General features: G+C 34.8%; 1 protein-coding gene across 4 annotated transcripts in view; it reads left to right on the forward strand.

The window, feature by feature from the left end:
* The window catches only part of PAPOLA (poly(A) polymerase alpha), a 57499-nt gene extending 36682 nt beyond the window's left edge, over positions 1–20817 (forward strand). For 2 of the 4 annotated variants that reach the window (XM_030883417.2, XM_030883419.2), the window contains exons 15-22: positions 904–1013; positions 4291–4412; positions 7851–7993; positions 10091–10191; positions 10405–10625; positions 14571–14633; positions 16508–16582; positions 18682–20817. In XM_030883417.2, the coding sequence (XP_030739277.1) occupies positions 904–1013; positions 4291–4412; positions 7851–7993; positions 10091–10191; positions 10405–10625; positions 14571–14633; positions 16508–16582; positions 18682–18777 (931 nt within the window). In that variant the 3' untranslated portion in view covers positions 18778–20817. The remainder of the gene's footprint in view (positions 1–903; positions 1014–4290; positions 4413–7850; positions 7994–10090; positions 10192–10404; positions 10626–14570; positions 14634–16507; positions 16583–18681) is intronic. The other 2 variants (XM_030883421.2, XM_030883426.2) reach the window with 2 other exon arrangements.
* Positions 20818–21682: the final 865 nt, after the last annotated feature.

Genomic DNA, 21682 nt, shown 5'->3' on the forward strand with positions numbered 1-21682 from the left:
ATGACCTTGCAGAAATTTGATTTGTGATAGGTTCTGGAACATTGAGAAGATATATTATTAAAAGCTGCCTTGCCTTATTCTTTTAAGGATCTTTTTGTAGGTCAATTTCTGGTTTGATTGTTGCTGTGTTATTACCTATATGAAATTCTACTTTGCCTATAACCACTTGGGTTTATTTAGAGGGTGAGGGGAGTTTTAATAGTGAGCTTTTTCAAAAAAATGCAGTAGCATTAAAGATTGAACAATATTAGTGAATGGATCATTTAAGATTGTGCTGTAATAGAATAGCTATTTCTCTGATTCTACAGATTATTTCCTTTTGCATTCATGTAAAAGAGTTGGCATTTGAGCTTTTTATAAATTTTTTTGTTGCTGCGATCTAAATTATTAAAAGACTGATCTATTCAGTAGATATATCATTAAATGTTGAAAAGTAGCTGAATCACCCATTATTATTATGCTGCGGTCAGATTTCTGTACATGTGGCCTTTTCATTTGAGTTTAAAAGTTTAAGGAATGTATGTTAAGGTCTAGTTAAATTTTTATATCTACACTACTTTTCTTTGTTTCAAATTTTTGTAAAACATGTCATTCATTAGTATGAACATAATTTTTCTCTGCAGTGCCTTTGGTACTTAGGATTATCACTAAGAATATTGGCTGTCAGTACATAGATAATGAAGAGTATATTTGTCCTAGGACTCCAGTTTTCTATATAGCAATAGGAATATAGAGGGCAGGTATGGAGGAGGAATTTGAGTTTTGATGCAGTTTGGTTTAGAACTTAGTTTGTTTATATATTTGTATTCTGAGTATTTCCATGTATCTCAGGTTGTCAACCACATTGATAACTGTTTTCATGAAATCCTGATAAACTATAGTAATATGCTTCTTATTTTACAGGGAAGAATTTCGCACGATGTGGGTGATTGGGTTAGTGTTTAAAAAAACAGAAAACTCTGAAAATCTCAGTGTTGATCTCACCTACGATATTCAGTCTTTCACAGATACAGGTATATCTCTACTTAGATAATCAAAACATGTACTTGCATATTTGAATTTGTCTTCATGTGTACCATAGTGGAATTTGCAATAACTGTTAAAATTACTTGGGAATATTTTACAATGATCATCAAAATTACCTTAATATTTTTGGATTAGTTATTAGTTTCAGTCATGTCTAATATATAAATGATTTTTTTCCTCTTATGGTAGACCTAAAGTTAAATGGTTGAACCACTTTAATTTGCCCACGATTACTTATGAAATTAGAAACCACCTGAATATTTGATTGTCTTAAAAGACTGAATCTGTGTCTGATTGCCTTAATAATCTTGAACCTTAGAAATTTGTGAAGCTAAACTTCTGGTGACATGAGAAAATTTATCCTCTATGTCATTTATAGACTCAAATGTTAATTCATGGGTGGGAAATACAATGATGAAGGCTTCATTTTGGATTGACCTGTACCCTGAGATACAAGGTAGTATGTTTTAACTAAAGACCAGATGGTGGATATAGTTGACAGAAGCTAAGACTCTATGTAGATACGCAAATTTTCAAGGGAATGGTGAATGTACTTAACGACAACGATGAATGTGCGTCTTCTTTAGGGACTAATTATTTTTTCTTTCGTACATCTCTCCTTTCCATTTAAAAAAATTTTAGTGTGTGTTTTTCTCACCTGTCCACAATAAGGAGTCTTCACCTAAGGACATTCAGACGTAACAGTAAAAGTTTTTTACCTCCTTGGAGAAGGAGAGACAAAAATCGGTACATTTTTTTTAAATGTCAGTATCATACACTAAATGTAAAGGAGAAATAAAAGGAAAAGAATGTATTTCAGTATGTAAATGCTTAGGTACAGTGACTAGAAGACATACCTAAGTAGGTAATTGCAGCTATATGTAGAATCACTAGCAGTGTGGTAGCTGAATTCCTATGATACAGGTGTTACCTGTTGTGATTCAGAGACCATCAGCATCATTGCCATTGGTGACATGAATTTTCCTAGAAAATTCAGCTTAAAGATACTTTGTTTTTATGTAAAATTGAGTTGAGTTCTTATTCAAATAATTGATAAAGTAGGTTTTTCATCTTTAGGAATGTAAATAGGACGTGGTACAGTGCATTGCAAAGAACTGTCCACGTTCAAGGATATTTAGTGTCTCTATCATGTAGTAGCCTTTAATCATTATGACAACAAAAGCACTTATACAGATTTTATAGGATGTGATTTGGAGTGTGAAAACTCCACTTGCTGAACACCAGAGTAGCGGTTTTTTCCAAAGTAAAAATTCTGATGTCAACTTAAACTATTTATGAACTAACAAATCATGTAGAGATATTTAGACTAGAAAATTTGTTTTGGACATTATACCTAATTGAACTGCTTATCAAAGATTGTGCTAATGAACCATCAAGATTTTAAAGCAACTTTCAGATATTTGGGGAAGGAAATATTTAGTTGTCCTGTATCTTGAAACATTTTAATGGAATACTTTGTGGGATTTTCTAATAAAACATATTTAACATGTTGAAAACTCAAAGTTCTTACTCCCGGTCTCCTCTAGCTTCTCTTCAAATCTTTTTGATCTCAGGCAGTGACAACTGTGTCCTTGTAGTTGCTCAAGCTAGAAGTCTTGCAGTCTTCCTTGAATCCTGTTTTCCCCATACTTGGTATTAATCTATTAAAAAATCCTCCTGTCCCTACTTTCAGAGTATGTTGAGATTTCTGCTACCAATTGCTGTTTATACCCCTAGTCCAAGCCACTTATCACTGGTCTTTTGGATTACTGTCATTTCTGTAGTTTTCTTGTTCTGCCTTCAGCTATTCTTAGTCAGCATCCAAAATGACATTAAGCCAAATCATGTCTCACCTGCTTAAAACCTATAATGGCTACCCATCTCACTCTGAATCAGTCCAGATCTTTACTGTGGTTTGCAAGCCTTTATGTGATCTAGTCGTCTTATTATGTCTCTGACCTCATTTCTTATATTGATAATCAGAAATATATAGACATATATAAAACTTAATAAGTTCAGAATCCTTTATCCATATGTCTTGAGGCCAGTAAGGTAACAAAGTTAGTAAATAATATTCCCAGTGGGGTCTGGAGTGACATTTGGTAGTCAAAGGCCGTAACATTTCTGTAAGATATTTACATAAGGTATAGGTAGAGAAATTAAATAGCTACAAATAGTTCAAATCAGGGTTTGTTGCCAGTTGAGGTTTGGTGCCAGTCTTAGGAAAAACTTCTATTTTGGGGAGCTTTGGGGATTTTACAATTGCAGATAAGGGATTATGGATCTTCTACTTTCCCTTCTCCCCGTGGCCTTTTTGTTACTCCTCAAACATCCCAGGCATGCTTGGGACCTTTTGTCCTTGATGTTTGCTCTTCCTAGAGTAGATTCCACCAGGTACTCACAGTTTATTTACTCACTTTAATTTGAGTCTTCACTCAATTGTAATCTCAGTTTCCAGGCTGAGCTTCCTGTCGTCTTCCCTACTCAAATTTTTTCTCCATAGCTCTTATCACCGATCTGATATGAATATTTTACCTTTTTTTCTGTTGTGTTTCTCCCCTAGAATGTGGACTCTGAAGTTTTTGATCTCTTATTTCCTGCTATATCCCCCACGTCTAGAACATGTGATACAGTATAGGTGCCCAGTAAATCGTTTTATGACTGAGTGAATGAAATTTTCCACTTTGTTGTTTTGCTGTGGTTGTTACATACTCGAGCTAGAATTTTAAATTATACTGGTAGCATAAATAAGTATGAATTTAAGAAACCTCTTTTGTCCAGTTCTGTCATTTCTTTTTTTTTTTTTTTGGTACGCGGGCCTCTCACTGTTGTGGCCTCTGCCATTGCGGAGCGCAGGCTGCGGACGCGCAGGCTCAGTGGCCATGGCTCTCGGGCCCAGCCACTCCGCGGCATGTGGGATCTTCCCGGACCGGGGCATGAACCCGTGTTCCCTGCATTGGCAGGCGGACTCTCAGCCACTGCGCCACCAGGGAAGCCCTCCAGTTCTGTCATTTCTTAAGGAGTTAACTCTTTTATTACTTGAAGAGTTTTTACACTGGAAGAATTAATATACTATGTGTTCTTATTCGTTATGTACACCTTGTGGTAAGAGACACTTGTGAGATAGGTTTTGACCTGATAATTTTATAGATAGACAATATTGATGGAAAACGGATCCGTACTTTAGAATAGCTTCTCCTGGGTTAGTTTAACTGCCTTTATGAAGATGTTTCTATTTCTTGTAACAATTTCCTAATTGTATAGTTTATAGGCAAGCAATAAACAGCAAGATGTTTGAGGTTGACATGAAAATTGCTGCAATGCATGTAAGAAGAAAGCAACTCCATCAACTACTGCCTAATCATGTGCTTCAGAAAAAGAAAAAGGTAAATTGAGAAAGTACTTTAAAAAGCATTACTAACATAATGTTTTATGTATCCAGCCTATCAATATTTCAGAATTTAGGCTGAGTTAATAAGTCATATTTGAAATAGATCACAGCATTTTGAAAACCTATTACATGGAGAAATTCCATTATGTGAAACCTTGCTCCTAATCAGGTTTCTTGCACACACTTCCTTCAGACTTCAGATTAGTGGCAACACTTCATATCCTTAATTTATATATATTTATATTCTCTTTTCAATGTCTCTTATTGGTATCCATTTAATAGCCCACATCAGTACGTAATTTCCTTTCCTTTTAAAGGTAAAGAAAGTTCAATTAGGTAATATGTGGATCAAGTAAGTTGTGTGACTTTTTGAATGAAAATCATTTTCGTTTCATAAGGATTATACACGTATATTATTTAAAAATTAAAAGTTATTGGCTATAAGATCACTGACAGTGGTAACCTCAAGTATGATGTTCTGGTGTTGATGCTTCCTGTTGTATAACTTATTAGCCATGATTTTCTTATTTGGACTTTTAAATTTGAAATTGTATTGAAATTTTAGTGCAGAAATAAATAATAACAATAATATTTTTACTTTAAGTGGTTTCAAAAGTGGCTTATTCTTTATAACTTTAAAAAATTATTTCTTTTATTTATTTATTTTTTGGCTGCATTGGGTCTTTGTTGCTCTGCATGGGCTTTCTCTAGTTGTGGTGAGCAGGGGCTGCTCTTCGTTGCGGTGCACGGGCTTCTCATTGCTGTGGCTTCTCTTGTTGCAGAGCACGGGCTCTAGGAGCCTGGGCTTCAGGAGTTGTGGCTCACGGGCTCTGGAGTGCAGGCTCAGTAGTTGTGGCGTATGGGCTTAGTTGCTCCGTGGCATGTGGGATCTTCCCGGACCAGGGCTTGAACCCGAAAAAGTGGCTTATTCTTAAAATGGAATACTTAGATCAGTGAAAATACATGAGTTAGAGATACATATATGAATGTATTGGGTTAAAAAAGTACAGATAGGGCTTCCCTGGTGGCGCAGTGGTTGAGAGTCCGCCTGCCGATGCAGGGGACACGGGTTTGTGCCCCAGTCCGGGAAGTTCCCACATGCCGTGGAGTGGCTAGGCCCATGAGCCATGGCCGCTGAGCCTGCGCGTCCAGAGCCTGTTGCTCCGCAACGGGAGAGGCCACAACAGTGAGAGGCCCGCGTACCGCAAAAAAAAAAAAAAAAAGTACAGATAAATATATATCATTTGATACTTTTATATAAAGTTTACAATATATCTTTTAAGATAGAATATGAAATACAAGTATGCATTAGAGCATGAAAACTGCTGCATTCTGTGATGATGGTTCATTATCTGGGGCTGGGATTGGGAGGAGAGGAATGAAGTTAATATAACTTCATAATGTTTTGTTTCTTAAAACATAGAATATATTATGATACAAAAGTAGCTAAATCAAGGGCAAGGATTTTGCAGTAGACTACCTGGTTCAGGTTCAGGTTCCATTGCATCCTAGCTATGAGACTTTGGCAAGTTGTATTACAAATATCATGTTCTTGATTTGCCTTAAAATCACAATTCTAATTTTACCTACCTCGTTATGTATTTTGTGAGGTTAAAATGAGCCAGTGCCTGTAAGAGGTAGTTTAGATGGGTGCCTGGCACACACTAAATGCTCTTTTCTTTGCACTCTTATCTTTTCTTTGCACTCTTATTAATAGTTTCCTTTTATTAACTGCTATTTGCAAAGCACTATACCAGTAAAGAAGATGGGTATTCTATATTTAATGATACAGTAACCTGTAGCTATTGTCTCTATTATAGAAGAAACAGAGTGATTCAAACATTTGCCCAGGGTCATGTACTATGAGATGTGAATTGGACCTAAGTCTGCATGCAAAGAATGTGTGTTTATTTCTCTGTAGTATGTTCTGTCTTTGTTTGTCTTTATTAGAAAGTTTGATAGAATATTTATGATTTTGTGGCATTGAAGTCTCTTATGCCAAACTTGATATAGACACAGAGGCAAAGCAAAGCAGCTTGAAGGTTATGTGTTCAGACCAACCAGTTAAAACCTTCATGTTCACTGATCATCCCCAACACTGGCTTGTTACTTCACAGGTTATTTTTTGATCACCTGGTCAGGCAGGTAACTGTGTGAAATGGAGTATAATTTACTCACTGAACAAATTTTTTGTCTGGTGGGGAGAGAGAGTGGTAGCTTTTTGCATAGGAAAGATGCTTATTTTACAATATTAAGAAAACTGGTTTTACAGCTGACTTCATAGACGAAAGGCATTCCTTTCTCTCCTCTCCCTTCTCCCAAATCTCATCTTCCCCATTTGATTAATATTGATTTATGTACGCAGGTGGTGTCTCTGTAGTGCTAACTCAAAGATTTAGATTATCTTGTCATTTGGGGAATTGGAGTGTGGGTGTATGCCTGCACACACACACACACACACACACACACACGGGGTATGGGTTTTTATTAATAATGCAAATTATTTCCATTAAAATGTTTTTGTAGGTAAGCAAACACTTGAAACTAAAAGTGTTCTGAAAAAAAAAGGTGAAGAGATCAATTTGATGTTATAATAGCATTGATTGCAAAGACAGAAACTTTGGTCAATTTAGAAATCTACTTTTATACCATAGCACCATTTATAGTTTTTTAGCTTTTGGTTTTTCCTGCACCATGTAGCTGGTTTTGAGTGCTTTGATTTTTAAGAAGCAGGACCAACATTAGGATTTATATGTGGTCATGAAGTTTAGTTTTCAGAAAATTAGTTTTGCTTTTATTCTAACAGGATAGTTAACACTATTAAATGTACCATGTTAAAATCCTAAGTTGCAGATAGAGCACTGGAAATCTCTTGCTTTTGAGAGACTCATACAAATAGCTAGGAGTGGCACTAAATTGTACCTACGTGATAGTTTTTTTAGAAATTATACATTTTTATCTTCATTGTAAAACAATTTGAAATCTATAAACAAAAAATTACTTCTAATCCGACTGGCCAGAGATACTCATTGTTACTATCGTGTTTTACCATTGACTTTTTTTCTAATATATATATGTGAGTGTGTGTATGTATTAATAGTCCTCTGATTTAAGATACATGTGTTTTCATATTAAAGTGCTTTTTAATTTGCAGTGTATTTTACATTCAGTGTGTAGGTTTATTATAGCATTTTTTTCTCGCTTTTTCTCCCACTGAAGAACGGTGGTTAAGTTGAGCATCCTTAGAAGTCAGGAAGTATGTGTGTCCCAGCTCTTCACCTTTTATAGTCAGCATGACACTTCTGATTATCATAAACATATTGATTTGTGCTCTTTAGTAGAAATCATTTATCAGTTAAGTAAAAGATGTTTATGTTTTAAAAGGTCTAGATAAAATAAAGGTATATTTGATTAAATATTTTATTAATTGCAGCATTCAACAGAAGGTGTCAGGTTGACACCTCTGAATGACAGCAGCCTCGACTTGTCTATGGACAGTGATAACAGCATGTCTGTGCCTTCACCTACCAGTGCTATGAAGACCAGTCCATTGAACAGTTCTGGCAGCTCTCAGGGGTAAGGAAAAAGGGAAAGGAAGTGGAGTGGCTGTTTGAATAACCCTTCCAGTTTCATATGTTGAAATACCTACTGCCTGTGGTGAACTGTATGGTGTGCTAAGGAGAACCAGACAAGAGGGACAAGATCACGTTTCTGTCCTGGAGATGCTTATTACCTGTGTAGCAGGGGGAAAATATCTATGAAAAATATTAGGGGTCTTCTAAAGAAGGTGAGATTTATGTGGGCTGGTTTTAGTGGAAATTTCTTTTGAAGAATCAAGTGTCTTTTTAGGAACATTTAAAGCAGCTAAACATTTTTATTTCGAAAGAAAAACATGGCCTATGTTGGCAAAAATTAAAACACAAAAAGCCATATTTATCTTTAACTTCCATAAATCCTTATAGTGTTATCATTGCAGATTTATTTTTTAATGGATATACTACTGTATTTTCAAAGGGAGCTGTTTATTATAGATTCTGGTGGTACTGCTATTATTTTAAATTGTGACGGTTATGCCCATCCCTTTGTTCAATGAGTTGATACTTAAACCATGAACACTTTTATGAATGCATGTTATATTTTAATGTTTTGAAAAAAGCAGTTTTAAAAATTGGATTGTTAAAGTATAACCAATGGCGAAGATGAAGGTTGGGATGAATCTTTGGATTCGTATGAAATAGAACATGCCGAGGTGCAGTAGATGATGAATTTAGTTTTATTCTCTTGGACTTTGAATGTGTGATATGTTTTTAGACCAGTCATATGTAACCCGAAGACTTTAGGCATCAACGTGGCCCCTAAATCTTGTAGTTTTAAAACAATTCTTCATTTGTACAGCATTAGCTTCCAGGTTTTTATTTTTAATGGTTTCATCATCTTTTTTTTGAGTGAAGCAAAAATTTTAACAAGAATTTTGGGAGTTATATAAAAGCCTTTCTGTACTTTTGAGTTTGTGCACATGAATGTAAAATAGATGTGTATTTGCTCAACAAATACTGAGTATTTATTATGTACTAGCCGCTTTGCTATTTCAGGTTTTCTCCTGAATCTGTGGTTGTTCTCTGACCAGTTCTTCTTTTCTGTTTAATCGTTAGATATTTGTGCCTTTCGGGGCTCTCTCGTTAGTCCTTTATGCCTTCTTTGTATTATTGGGGGTGTGGCATCACCCACTCTCTTGACCTCATTTACTTCCATATACCAGTGAGCTCCAAAGCTCTGTGGAGCTTTGTGAATGTCATGTATGCACCAAAAATCTAAGTCCTCTAGCTTTGCCCACCTTTTCATGGCATCATCATTCAACAGTTGGGAGTTGAATAAGCTGTAGTTGAAGGAGACTGAATAACCACAGAGGACTTTTCGCTTTTTTCTTTCAGGAGATAATAAAAATGAGATTATTTAAACGCTAATGTATAGGATTTATTTGAGACAGAAAAGTTGAATGGATAGGACAGTGAAGGAGGGGTGATTTGAGTTTCCTGAGATGACAGGAGTGAGTGGGATCCAGAACATTGAAGGAGGGATTGGGTTTTGAGATCCTTTGTTGTTTATATGGGCCACTGGATGGGCTTTTAGGGTTTCATGAACCTTTACGTTTTGTATGCAGAAACTTATTTCTAATTCTCAGACCATTTTCTTCTTCACAGATTTTGATCGTATTTTCTTATACCCCAAATCATTTAAGTCAGTTACCCCAAGTCAAATAAGAACAGATTTTTTTTAGCTGTTCTGTCAAATACGTTAGTCACTAGCCACATGCGGCAGTTTAAACGTAATTAATATTAAATGAAATTAAACATTCCATTTCCCACTAGTTCTGTTTCAAGTGTAGAGTAGCTACATCTATATAGTGGCCACCGTATTGGGTAGTGTAGGTATATAGGTCATAGTTATAGGAAGTTCTGTTGACTAGCACTGCTTTAGAATGTTTCTGTGTTTTTGATTGTTGATTATATTTTATGAAATAAAGTTAGTTACTGATGTATATATATGTATGAGAAGTAAAACTAAAGAATCATTTACTTTAGAGAATAACTTCTGCACATACTACATTTTATTATTGAATTTTATACATCTCTCTTTGCTTTTTTCACTTTTTAATTTTTTCCCCATTTTTAGCAGAAACAGTCCTGCTCCAGCTGTAACAGCAGCATCTGTGACCAACATACAGGCTACTGAAGTTTCTGTGCCACAAGTAAATTCCAGTGAAAGCTCAGGGGGTAAGGAGATTGACAGATTTGAAAATACTTGCATTATATTTGGTTTTCGCCTTCATTTTGAAAGATGGCTTCGTTAGTTAAGTAGCTTGAATTCAGTTTTTTAATACCATTTTATTATTTACCTGTAAACTTACGAATAAAATAAAAAAGCTTTACTTGTAACTTGATGTTGATATGATTGAACTTTTATGTATTTATGTACTTACTACTTAGGTACATCGAGTGAAAGCATTCCTCAAACTGCCACACAACCAGCCATTGCGTCACCACCAAAGCCTACGGTCTCCAGAGTTGTTTCTTCAACACGTCTGGTAAACCCACCACCAAGACCTTCAGGAAATGCAGCAACAAAGACACCTAATCCTATAGTAGGAGTCAAGAGGACATCCTCACCTCATAAAGAGGAGAGTCCCAAGAAAACCAAAACAGAAGAGGTATCTATATGTTAGTTAGCCATGGGAATACCACCTTACCTGTTTTAAAATCCAGTGGAAGAAAACCTTTGTGAGCCCAAGTTGAGAGGCAGCATGGAGGAAAGCTTTTAGATTATTTTTAGGTAGTGCTTTAGTGCCAGAGTTCTTTTCACCCTTTTCTACTCTTTTCAGTGTCTAACTCTTTCATAAAGCTGTGTTTCTTGTTTAAATTTCTGTAGCATGTCTAGGCTGTAACACAACTTAGCATGGATTTACATCTCATCTTACTTTATTATTCTCTCATAACTGTATGTTTCATGTGTACCAATTCTTTGGTGGCCCCTTTGGACACAGTTTTCTGCTTCTTTGATCCAGGTGGAGTTTTGGAGCCTCTACACTGTACTTGATATTACAGGGTCACTGAATATGAGAGGTTCTCAGGGAATTCTTATTGAATGACTGACCATAAGCTGCGAAGTCAGATTAGTTTTGGTACCTTGAATGATTGTGTCCTCCAGCCCTTCAGGAAATTTTCTAACAATACTTCCACTTTTTATAGTGGCTGGTTTACCTTGTCAAAGTCTCAGATAGTTTTAGGAAAACCATTAAAAGTGTACACTGATTTTGATGTTTGTGTTAAAATAGAAGTAGCCTTATAACACACTTTCATTGTTCCCTGGAGTCACTCTCATTGTGTTTTTCTATTAATTAAACTTTCACCATTGTCCAAGAGATGATAGCCCAAAAAACACCAATTTTGTTGTGATTTTTGGTTGATAATTTTTTATTTAGGAATTTGTGCATTACATGAAGGTTTCTTTAGAATGGTGGAAAAAACTAGGTATCTTACGCAGTGTTTTGATTTTTAATAGTGAAAGATTATTGTCTTTATAAGTATTACTCCTAGCTTATTCTGAATCCTTTTGTTTTAGATTTTTGGAAACAGTCACTGTGAACTACACAGGAATAATTTAATGAATTTTGTCACTCTGATGATGCTAAATGCAAATGAAAAATGGGCATAGTATATCATATCTTACACCATGTATTCTGAAATACATTTGTCTCTGTAATTATCTCTTAAGGCAGTGATTTTCAACCTCAGTTGTACATCAGAATTAGTTTTTCAGGGTTTGTTGTTTTGTTTCTCTTTTGTTTTTGTTTTTTGTTTTTTGCGGTATGCGGGCCTCTCACTGTTGTGGCCTCTCCCGTTGCGGAGCACAGGCTCCGGACGCGCAGGCCCAGCGGCCGTGGCTTACGGGCCCAGCCGCTCCGCGGCATGTGGGATCTTCCCTGACCGGGGCACGAACCCGTGTCCCCTGCATTGGCAGGCGGACTCTCAACCACTGCGCCACCAGGGAAGCCCTTGTTTTTGTTTTATAAAATACAGATTTTAGGGCCTCCTCCAGATACACTGAATCAGACTCTCCAGGCCTAGTAATCTTTTATTAAAAGCCCCCATTCTACATGATTGTGTTGTACAGCAACCTAAGAATGTAGTTTTGGTGTAATGCCACTTTCTGTTTATTGATATTTGTTGGGAGTTGTCAGAGCATTTCAGAATTCACGTTTCTTTTTGCCTTAGTAAGGTATATGTAAGCATAACTCTAGATACCTGTCATTCTGTTTCCTTAATGTTAATGGCTTCATTCCTTACCCTGTGAGAGTTCCAAAATATATATCAGTACAATGCTTATAATTTCGTTAGCACTTACCTTGGTAGAAAACACTCATGTTCCATGTCTAGTTTAGAGAGGCAATAGGAATATAGGATTTTTTAACTTAGTACAGAAAAATTTAAATATACAGAAGAGAATCATTTCATGTACCCATGTACCCATCATGCAATTTCAGGTATAGTGAATTCAGCCACTATACCCTTAATTATTTTTCCTTTCCATTTTCCCTGTACTTGCATTATTTAGATGCAAAATCCAGACTTCAGTCATATCATTTCCTTAGTATTTTTAAAATCGTGTATCTAAAAGATAATAATTACAAAGAGAAAAGAATAAACAAAGTAAACCCACCTAAAAAAGTGAACAATTCATTAATATCAAATATCTAGTCAGGGCTCAAATGTCCCTGATTATGTCATTGCTTTTTTTTTTTAATAGTTTTTATTTGTTCAAATCTGTAAGTAAATTAAGATCCTTGATTCATGTTTCTTAAGTATCTTTAAAAATATAGGTTCATCACTCCCCGCCCCCTGCCCCCAGCAATCTTCTGTGCTATGTATTTTCTCACAGTTTGAGTCCTGCTTATGGCAGCTCCATGGAGTTGACTAACAAAAATAGCATTTTAAGATATGTAAGGGATCTTAGGACTTTAGGTTATCTCATAGACTAATCTCCTTTCCCAGAAGAACTGGAGGTTCAATAGCTTTCCTGTTTACAAAGCTAATTAAAGTCAGAGCCAGGATTAGAACCCAGGCCTAAATCTCATGGTGCTAAAGTTGAAGAAGATTATTACAAATATTCTGATTTTGAAGGTCTCCTAGTGGGTCGTTCATTCTCCGTTAATGAGTATTTGGTATTAAAATTCTAGTAAACCAGAAAGAAACACTGGTCCTACTCAATTAATAATATACTAACATGTATACAGATAGGAGAGTTTCAGGTATTGTCAAGTACTTTAGTTCTACTTAATTTTTATCACATACTAAAGCTTTTCAAATACATATAGATGGTAGAAATGTAAAATAAAAATAGAAAAAAAGTTTGCCTTGTCACCTGAATTATATGGCTAAATGATGTTATATGTATGTATATATATATTTAAAGTTATGGAATATTTCAAACATGTACAGAATTGTAATGAACAAGTTATATTTACATCACTTAGCTTTAATGGTTAACAACTCAAGGCCAGTCTTCTTTCATCTGTAAATCTACTCCCTTTCCCATTGTTATGAAGCAAATCCCAGGCATGTCATTTCAACCATAAATATTTCAAAAACACATCTACAGTATATTATCACCATATATATTTGTGTGTGATATATATATCGGTACATATACTGATGGGTGTATGTATACACCGATCAGTATATGTACCAATATTAATAATGATTCCATAGTGTCACATATCCAGTCGGTATTGAAATTTGCCCAGTTGTAACTTATGTTAGTATTTTTTAAGTTTGTATGTTTGCAGGATACAAATAAAGTTCTTATGGGAATTGGTTGATATTGGTGTTAAATCTTTTCTACTCTGTAGGTTAGCCGTGGTTTCTATGTCTTGTTTTAAAGCCACATTTAAAATTAAATTTTAGTTCTACCTAGTAAAGAGAGCAGAGAAATTAGTGCCGAAATTGTTTTTCTTAAGAAAGTGATGTTTATTGCAAGTCACTGCAGGAATGGGAAAGTATAACCATTTTTGGTTTCCCTTTTTCCCTCTTTACCAAAAAAATATGTTGTTTGTTTTAAATAGCATTATAATAAATCAAAAAAATAAGACCTGAGGAGAACATTTTTCAGACCTCCTTCAGGATGTTAATAAGACATACTAAGCCAGGGGATTCTGTGGTTAAGTTTAGGAAAGTTAAAAGATTCTTTCTAGAACTTCTCAGAACCTTTTATGTGCTAATGTGTGTGAATCTCCCAGAAAGGGGGTGATAGTATTCCAAGTTCCTAAGTTGTTTGATTAAGGAACTCTTTTTTTTCTCTTCCTTACAAAAAATATTTTATGAACTTAGTGGTTTGGGGAATATACTTCAGGTGGTGATGATCAACAATAACAGTTTTCCTCGTGTTCTTTTTTAAAATTTTGGTAGAAACTGAAGCCAAATTGGTTAAAATGAAAAAAAAAATTTAAGTGAACCAGTAACCTATTTTAAGGACATACTTGATCGATCTTACAGGTTAATTATTTTTATACTTTAAAAAATTTTATAAATTAAAGCATTGATTGGCAAATAATCTAAATTTTCATTTTAGAGAATAAAGCTTTTTTTTTTAAAAACAGGATGAAACAAGTGAAGATGCTAACTGTCTTGCTTTGAGTGGACATGATAAAACAGAAACAAAGGTATACTAATTTAGCCTTGGAATACATACACAATTAAGAGTACAGAGATGTGATAGAAATGTCTATAATATTGCACTGTATTTCGTTCTATAGGTTTTAGGTTTTCAGTATTGTTTTTAGAGAAGTGTTTGTCCCTTTTTAGTGTTAATTTGTAGCACTGAAATTTAATTCCTCAAGTGTATGAGGTCCTACTAGATGCGGGGTTATCTGGTGGATACCAAATGGAATAGAGTGGTGAGTGAGATGTTCCTGTTTTCAATGGAACTTATATTTAAGTAGAGAAGATAAGGGGTAGAAGTGGTTAATTACGTTATCAGAGAAAAAGTAATTGAGGATGGTGGGGATGGTGAGAGGCAAGACTGCAGAATTAGTAAAGGCTTCATAGAAGGAAGACATAGGATTTGGGGTAGTCCTTGAAGGATACAGAGGATTTGGGGTAGGACAGGATGAGAAGTTCGTCTCACTATTGGGGTAAGAGTGTGGTATGTTTAGAGAACCAGTTTTTGGCACACAGTTCTGGCTAGAAGCTGTGGCGCAAGGGGCTTGAATCAAGGTAAATGGGGTAGGAAAGATTGGTTTAGCCAACGTATTAGACTTTGAACGTCATTTTTTCAGAAACTGAAATGTACTGAAGACTTCTAACTTTTTTGTCCTTGTTGTAGAAAAACTGGAAATCTTCCTCCTTTCCCCAAATTATCCTGATTTCCATGATAGATATTTTAGCAAGTATTCTTTTGGTGTCTTTATAGATTTTGTGTGTGCATATATATACCAGTGCGTTTTGCTTTCAAATCTTTATTCACTCTGTAAACCAAGAAAAATTGTTCATGCTATTGAATAATCGACAAATAATTACTAATAGCTGCATGGAATGCTGTCTTAAGGCTGTTACCATATTTTATTCAACCAGTTCCCTATTGTTAGCAGTTGTTTCTGTTAAAAAAGGAAGTTGCCCTTTTCTACTGTAATGTTGGCTGTAGCTAAATACCTGCCATCCATTTATGTTTATTTTATTAGGATAAATTAATGAAAGAGGAATTACTGGGACAGATAGATGCTTTTAAAACTTAATATGTATTGCTAAGTTGTGCTTCAGAGAGACTGCAGTCTTCCATTTCTAGTACACTGTTTACCCTTTTCAATTTCATAGGAGAAATTTGGTATTTCATTGTATTATTATTATATAGTTTTATAGAAATTCAAATTTTTGTATGTTTATTTTCATTTGTGTGTGTGTGTATATGTATTATTTTTGGGCACTGCTTTAAAAAAGGTTAGAGCAGTGGAATGACAACAGTTCACCCTGTATTTTCTGATGATTCTTAGAGTAGAATCAGTGCATTGGTTATTGAGAAGGGCAAGAGAAACCAAAAGGAAGGAGGAATGTTTTAGAGACATTTTCTACTTTTAATTAAAGGCCTGGGAGCCGTTTTTGTGCTTCTGGGTAGTTTTATTTAATAATACTGAATGAGTTTTATTTTTTCCACATAGCTAAAGCTGAGCTTGGGTTTATATTCTGTTAATTATTGTCTGGGCAACGTTTTATAATATGCATGTACGTGTCTTTAATTAGTGCTTGTTTACAATGTCCAAGTTGGAGTTGGTTGGAAAAGTCATGAGATATTTTGACCATGCCTTATAAGGTTTAAGTAGGCAGATAGACATTTATGTGTATCTGAAATGGTTAAGTAACCTACAAGGCTTTTTTTGATGATTAACCCTTTGATGATGATAGATGATTTTGTAATGTAGTCATATCTTTCTCTTGATCCCTCCTGTCTTCCAATTTGTCTTTTTTATTAGCCACCAAACCCAGTTATGTTCTTTTATCCTTTTTTAAGTCTCTTTCCTCCCCCGTCCTCTTTGTCTCACAGGAACAACTTGATACAGAGACAAGTACAACTCAATCAGAAACCATTCAGACAGCGGCTTCCCTGTTGGCCTCTCAGGTACTAAGTGCAAAAAGCAAGGAGAATTTTATAAATGTTGTTAAGATTAGTGTTGTATAATGAATTAAAATGAGCATATCCAGAAGTTGAATAAAGTTATCTTTGTGAAAGTAATTGCCAGCCTGCAGATGTATTTATTGTATTCAGAGGTAGAGCACTGGATATGATGGAACCGTTCTTCCGCACTGTCAGGATGCTAACTCCTCCCCTTACGTGCTGTTTGATATTGCAGATCATTTAAATTGTCACTGCACAATGTGTAGTCTTCACGGAGAGGTTTTGTTCGTAGGTCAGAGAGTGAAATTTAAGTCAGAACTTAAAACCATTCTTCATGGATTTTTAAAAAAATACCTTTTAATTTTCAAAATGTGCTTCTGCCTCACTTTTCACCTCCGATTTTCAATTATTAATTTAGTGTAATCCATAGTTCTTTAACATTATTTTTTCATTTGTCCTAGAAATTCTACTTGTGACAGTCCCTTGCATACAGTAGGCACCTGGACTCTTTTCATTGATTTGTGAACCTTCATTTTGTTTGTGAAATAATTGTTTTCTTCTTGAATCCTTTCAAATTAAATACACTCCAAAGTCTAGGTCAAACTCTGACATAAAGGAAATATTTTCTTTAAGTAGACATTAGACTGGTTACAAAATAACTGAGATGACAACTGCCGCCCAGTGATGCTGCTGAACTGATGATACAGTGATACTGTGCTGCTTTGTGGTTCAGAGTTATTTTAATGTGATCATTTTACAACATGGTTTTGCTGGCTGTTAACATTCATAGTCCCTAGTGATATAAATATTATGACTACTTTCTGAAATGTCTTTTATTTTCATAGCCTTTACCAAATAAAAATTTTGTGGGGTGGAGTAACTCCCAACAACATTAGGAAGTGTTGTGCTTGATACTGATACATGGACAAACTTGTTTGTCAAACTTAAGTTCTGTGGTTATAATTGCATGCCTTTTGGTTTGCCACATTAATCTCTAGGGAACTGTTTTCATAGTTTGTCTTATTGACTTCATCACTATCATGATTCGTACCCGTGGGTGTTTGCCTTTTAGATATTTTTATAAGGAATTAGAATTTTCTTTCTAATGAAAAGATCCCTAGAGCCATTGAGAGAAAAATCACCCAGTTATATAATATAAAAGGAATGATTATATTGATTTAAAAAGTTTTTAAAAAATACATCCCTATATTTGGTGATATAAGGGTCATATTTATTTCTGGGGAGGTGATTATAATATTGTGACTGTGTCTAACAGTGAATCCTTGTTTTGAGATAAACTTGAAATATTTACAGATGAAATGATAGGATCTCTGGGATTTGCTTCAGAATAATCTGGGAGTGAAGGTGTGAGGACTGTGGATTGGCTTTGATTTGACAGTTGATGAAGTTGGATAATGAATACATAGATGTTCGTTATATAATGCTCTTATTTTTGTGTATGTTTGGAATTTTCCATAATAAAACACTTAAAAATGCCATCTCTATGTTTTTGGATGTTAAAGAAGGCTTTGTGATTTAATTGTTTTTAACATAATAAAACCTCCCTAAACTTTGAATAATCAAATTATTGCTCAGTTGTGTAGATTTAATTTTTAATTTACAGGGTCAGAAAATAATACATTCCCTACTGTTAACTGCTACTGCTGCTCCTGTGTGTAAGGTGAACTTTAAGTATTCTCCCACATGGGGGTGCTCCGATGCCAGTTAATATTACAGCTGTTAGTGTTATTACAAGTAAACGTAACTTAACATGAACTTAATAAGTATATTATAGGTGGTTGTTGGAGGAGTGTGTTTATTAAAGCTGTATTTGAAATTAGTTTTTGTATATTGCTAAAATATTACTAAAATATTGCTACTTACTTGAAAATTTCTACAAGTGTTAGAACAAACAATTTCATAGTAATAGGCATGTTTATTTACACTCCATTTTGAAAACATTTTGGAGTGTTTTTCTTTAAATTTTTAATAGTTATGTTAAGGTCCTATCTATTTCTTAGGAAGTAAAGCAGTGGGAAGTAAATCTCATTGTTAAGTTATAGTACTTTGAACAATGTTGTGTTCTTTGCTTTTATTCTCAGAAAACATCCAGTACAGACCTTTCTGATATCCCTGCTCTCCCTGCAAATCCTATTCCTGTTATCAAGAATTCAATAAAACTGAGATTGAATCGGTAAAAACAACCTCAGGGGTCCATAAACAATATCTGCCAACTCAACCTGTTGTCTTCAAATGCTAAGAAAGGAGAATGGAGGGTACAAGACTAGACACGACTGAAAATGGATTTAGGTTTTTTTTGTGACCTCCCTTACTGGGCTAATCAGCACTTGATCGGAAGTCCAGGTTAGTATGTGAAGCCAGGAGTACTATTATTATTGTGTTAGCAACAGTTACATTAACTATTTCAAAAAATTACTGCCTTTAAAAAAAAAAAAAACCTCAAGCTATATTTGTATTCATAATTGACATCTGGACTGGGTTTATGTTTGCTGCATTGTTTGGAAAATTTGCAATACAAACTGGCATAAGAATTCCTTATTGTGATGATGCACTTTTATGTATTTTTTTTTATTAGAAAGTAGAACTAATTTTAGATTTTCAGCTTGATGGATTTTCACTTTTTCCTGAAGAATTTCCTTTACCATTAGTCTTCAAATTGGATGCCACTGTGCAGTGGTGTACTGTTATACTTCAGAGAAAGGATAAGAGTACATCTATGAGGTAGCTGTAACCTTTAAAAATGAAATGTCGACTCTAGGGTATATATTTGACATTGAAAGAATAATTAGGAGATACTTCGTTTTGATGGGGGTCATGATTAAGAAATGCTATATTGGTTTTATTTATAGAATTGTTTAGAGTGCATACAAATCAGCGATCAGCCAACGAATATTTTTCTTTGAGCTTGTTAAAGCTCCGTATTCTTTTGCCTTCAGTATCTTGTCTTTGAAACAAAGGTTTCGCTCCCTCCCCATTCTTTTTCTTTTCCCCTTTCTGCTTGTATGCATAAGGTAGGACTTCTTTCATAAAAAACAAAATGCCAGTATTTTCTTAAGCCATGGTGTGAAACCAGTGACCCTGTGGCCACATGGCACAGAACACTAAATTTTGGTCCCATGGCTGAAATTTTAGGGTGACTAAAAATAATGCCTGTGAAACATGATATCTATCTTGGACGGCCATTTGATCTCTAAATATGAGGAATTTTGTACACTCCACAGAACTCCTGACCATAGTAAAGTTGATTTTCAATTTTAAACACGTGGGCAAAAAGGCATTTTCTCCAAGAATTTTAAACAAATCTTTATTTTTAAATGGTTGACCAAAATTTGTCAGTAAATTTTACATGTAGAAACATTTAAAAATCATTTCTAGCAAGCACTTGACATCTAGTCAGCTCTCTACTCCTTTTTTCGTTTTGTTTTATCCTATCAATAAATAATTCCACATAATTAAGCAGCAGAGCATTCATCTTTACAGGATATGAGGGATGCCAGATGTTGATAAGCTTAGTTATTCTTTCTTAATCTGGACAAAGCAAACCTAACAGATTTTTCTGATGAGCATGTTTTATGAATCCTCCATTGTGCTCCATTCTATCACACGTGCATTTTTCATGTTAAACTGCAATTACTTAAACTCTTCCCCTATCCTTCTAAATTAATTTTCCGAAGTTGGAGTGTAGTCTTTTCCCCCTTAGGCTATGCATTAATTGAGGCTTTCTTTTCACCATACTTTGTAATGTCTAGTATACAGTATTTCTACTTCCCACATCTTTGCTCTGCACAGTCACCTTGCCCTTCCTCCTACCACCTAAGAAGAAAAGATGGTCAGACTAACAGGTGAAGTCTACAAGGTGTCTGTGTGTTCTGTGTAGCTTCAGAGTTAGATTGAAATTGCCAGGCACAGATTTAGTCTTGTCATTTTGTTTACACATTGGGGAAAAAGAATTCAGTTTATTAAATGTTTCATGTAACTGAACCCAAGTTTTGCCAAGCTGGGAACTTGGACCTTTTCTGTGTAGTGACTTTTTAATTCTAGTTTTCATAACTTGGAGATCAGACTGTTGCTTTCGCATGATGTACGTAGTGTCTCATGACTGGAGTTTGCTTTGTTTTATAGTATCTGTACTCCTTGTATTTTTCAAGAGCTATTTTGTAAACAGATGATGTATTTCTCCATTGAAAACACAATAAAAAAAAAAAAACAGCACAATCCCACAGTTGGCTGGTTTCTTTTGACTATTTTTGTTTTTTTCAGTGATATTATTATTTCTACTTGTAAGTTATAGCTCTAAGTGAAGATTTGTGAAAGAATTTACTTTGGTTACATTTAGAAAAGATCTATATCTGGTTAATTGTGCCGTTAGCAGCAGCCTAGTGTTAATTGATATCTCACATAATCAGGTATTTGTTTTTCATATAATTGATCATTAGGGAGGAAAACATGAATGTAGTACTTAATAATTAACTTTTAACTGACCCACTCTTCAAAATATTTATTCTGTTTATATAGACACTGTATCTTTTCTTTGTATTTATTCCATGCATGTAGACAGTGTACTGTTGATATGCTTCCTTTTCAGAGCTGGTGGTTTTCAAAGCAGTTGGTGCTTTATCTCCAATGTCAGCAGGTGGCACTGTTGTTTTTCAGTGAATTTAGGATCCTCTGTTTCTCATTTTACTAAACACAAATCAGATTCTACATTTCTTAAACCCTTAAATGGTCAACATACTTAACTGTGGGTTAGTAGGGTTAGGAATGAACTGCTCTGTATGCATGTGATGGCCAGCTTTTGAGTATGGTTATCTTAAATGCTTTGAATGGAGGGATGGACCTCCTTATGTTAGGTTATTTCAAGGGACATGCAATTGTGCATATTTTCATTCCTGAAATTCCAAATTCTAATACCTTTAGTATATGTAAAAATATATGACAGCAATGCAGAATAACCTTTTATTAAAATAACACTTAACTTTTGGGACTATTCAGTAAGAGGGAAAATATTGTAAAAATTACCCTCGATGCCATTGTTAACACCTACAGGATAGAGCTTGCCATACTTCCTCTACTTTGACAGAC

The sequence above is a fragment of the Globicephala melas genome, chromosome 2, assembly GCF_963455315.2.
Source record: "Globicephala melas chromosome 2, mGloMel1.2, whole genome shotgun sequence".
NCBI classification, from domain to species: domain Eukaryota; kingdom Metazoa; phylum Chordata; class Mammalia; order Artiodactyla; family Delphinidae; genus Globicephala; species Globicephala melas.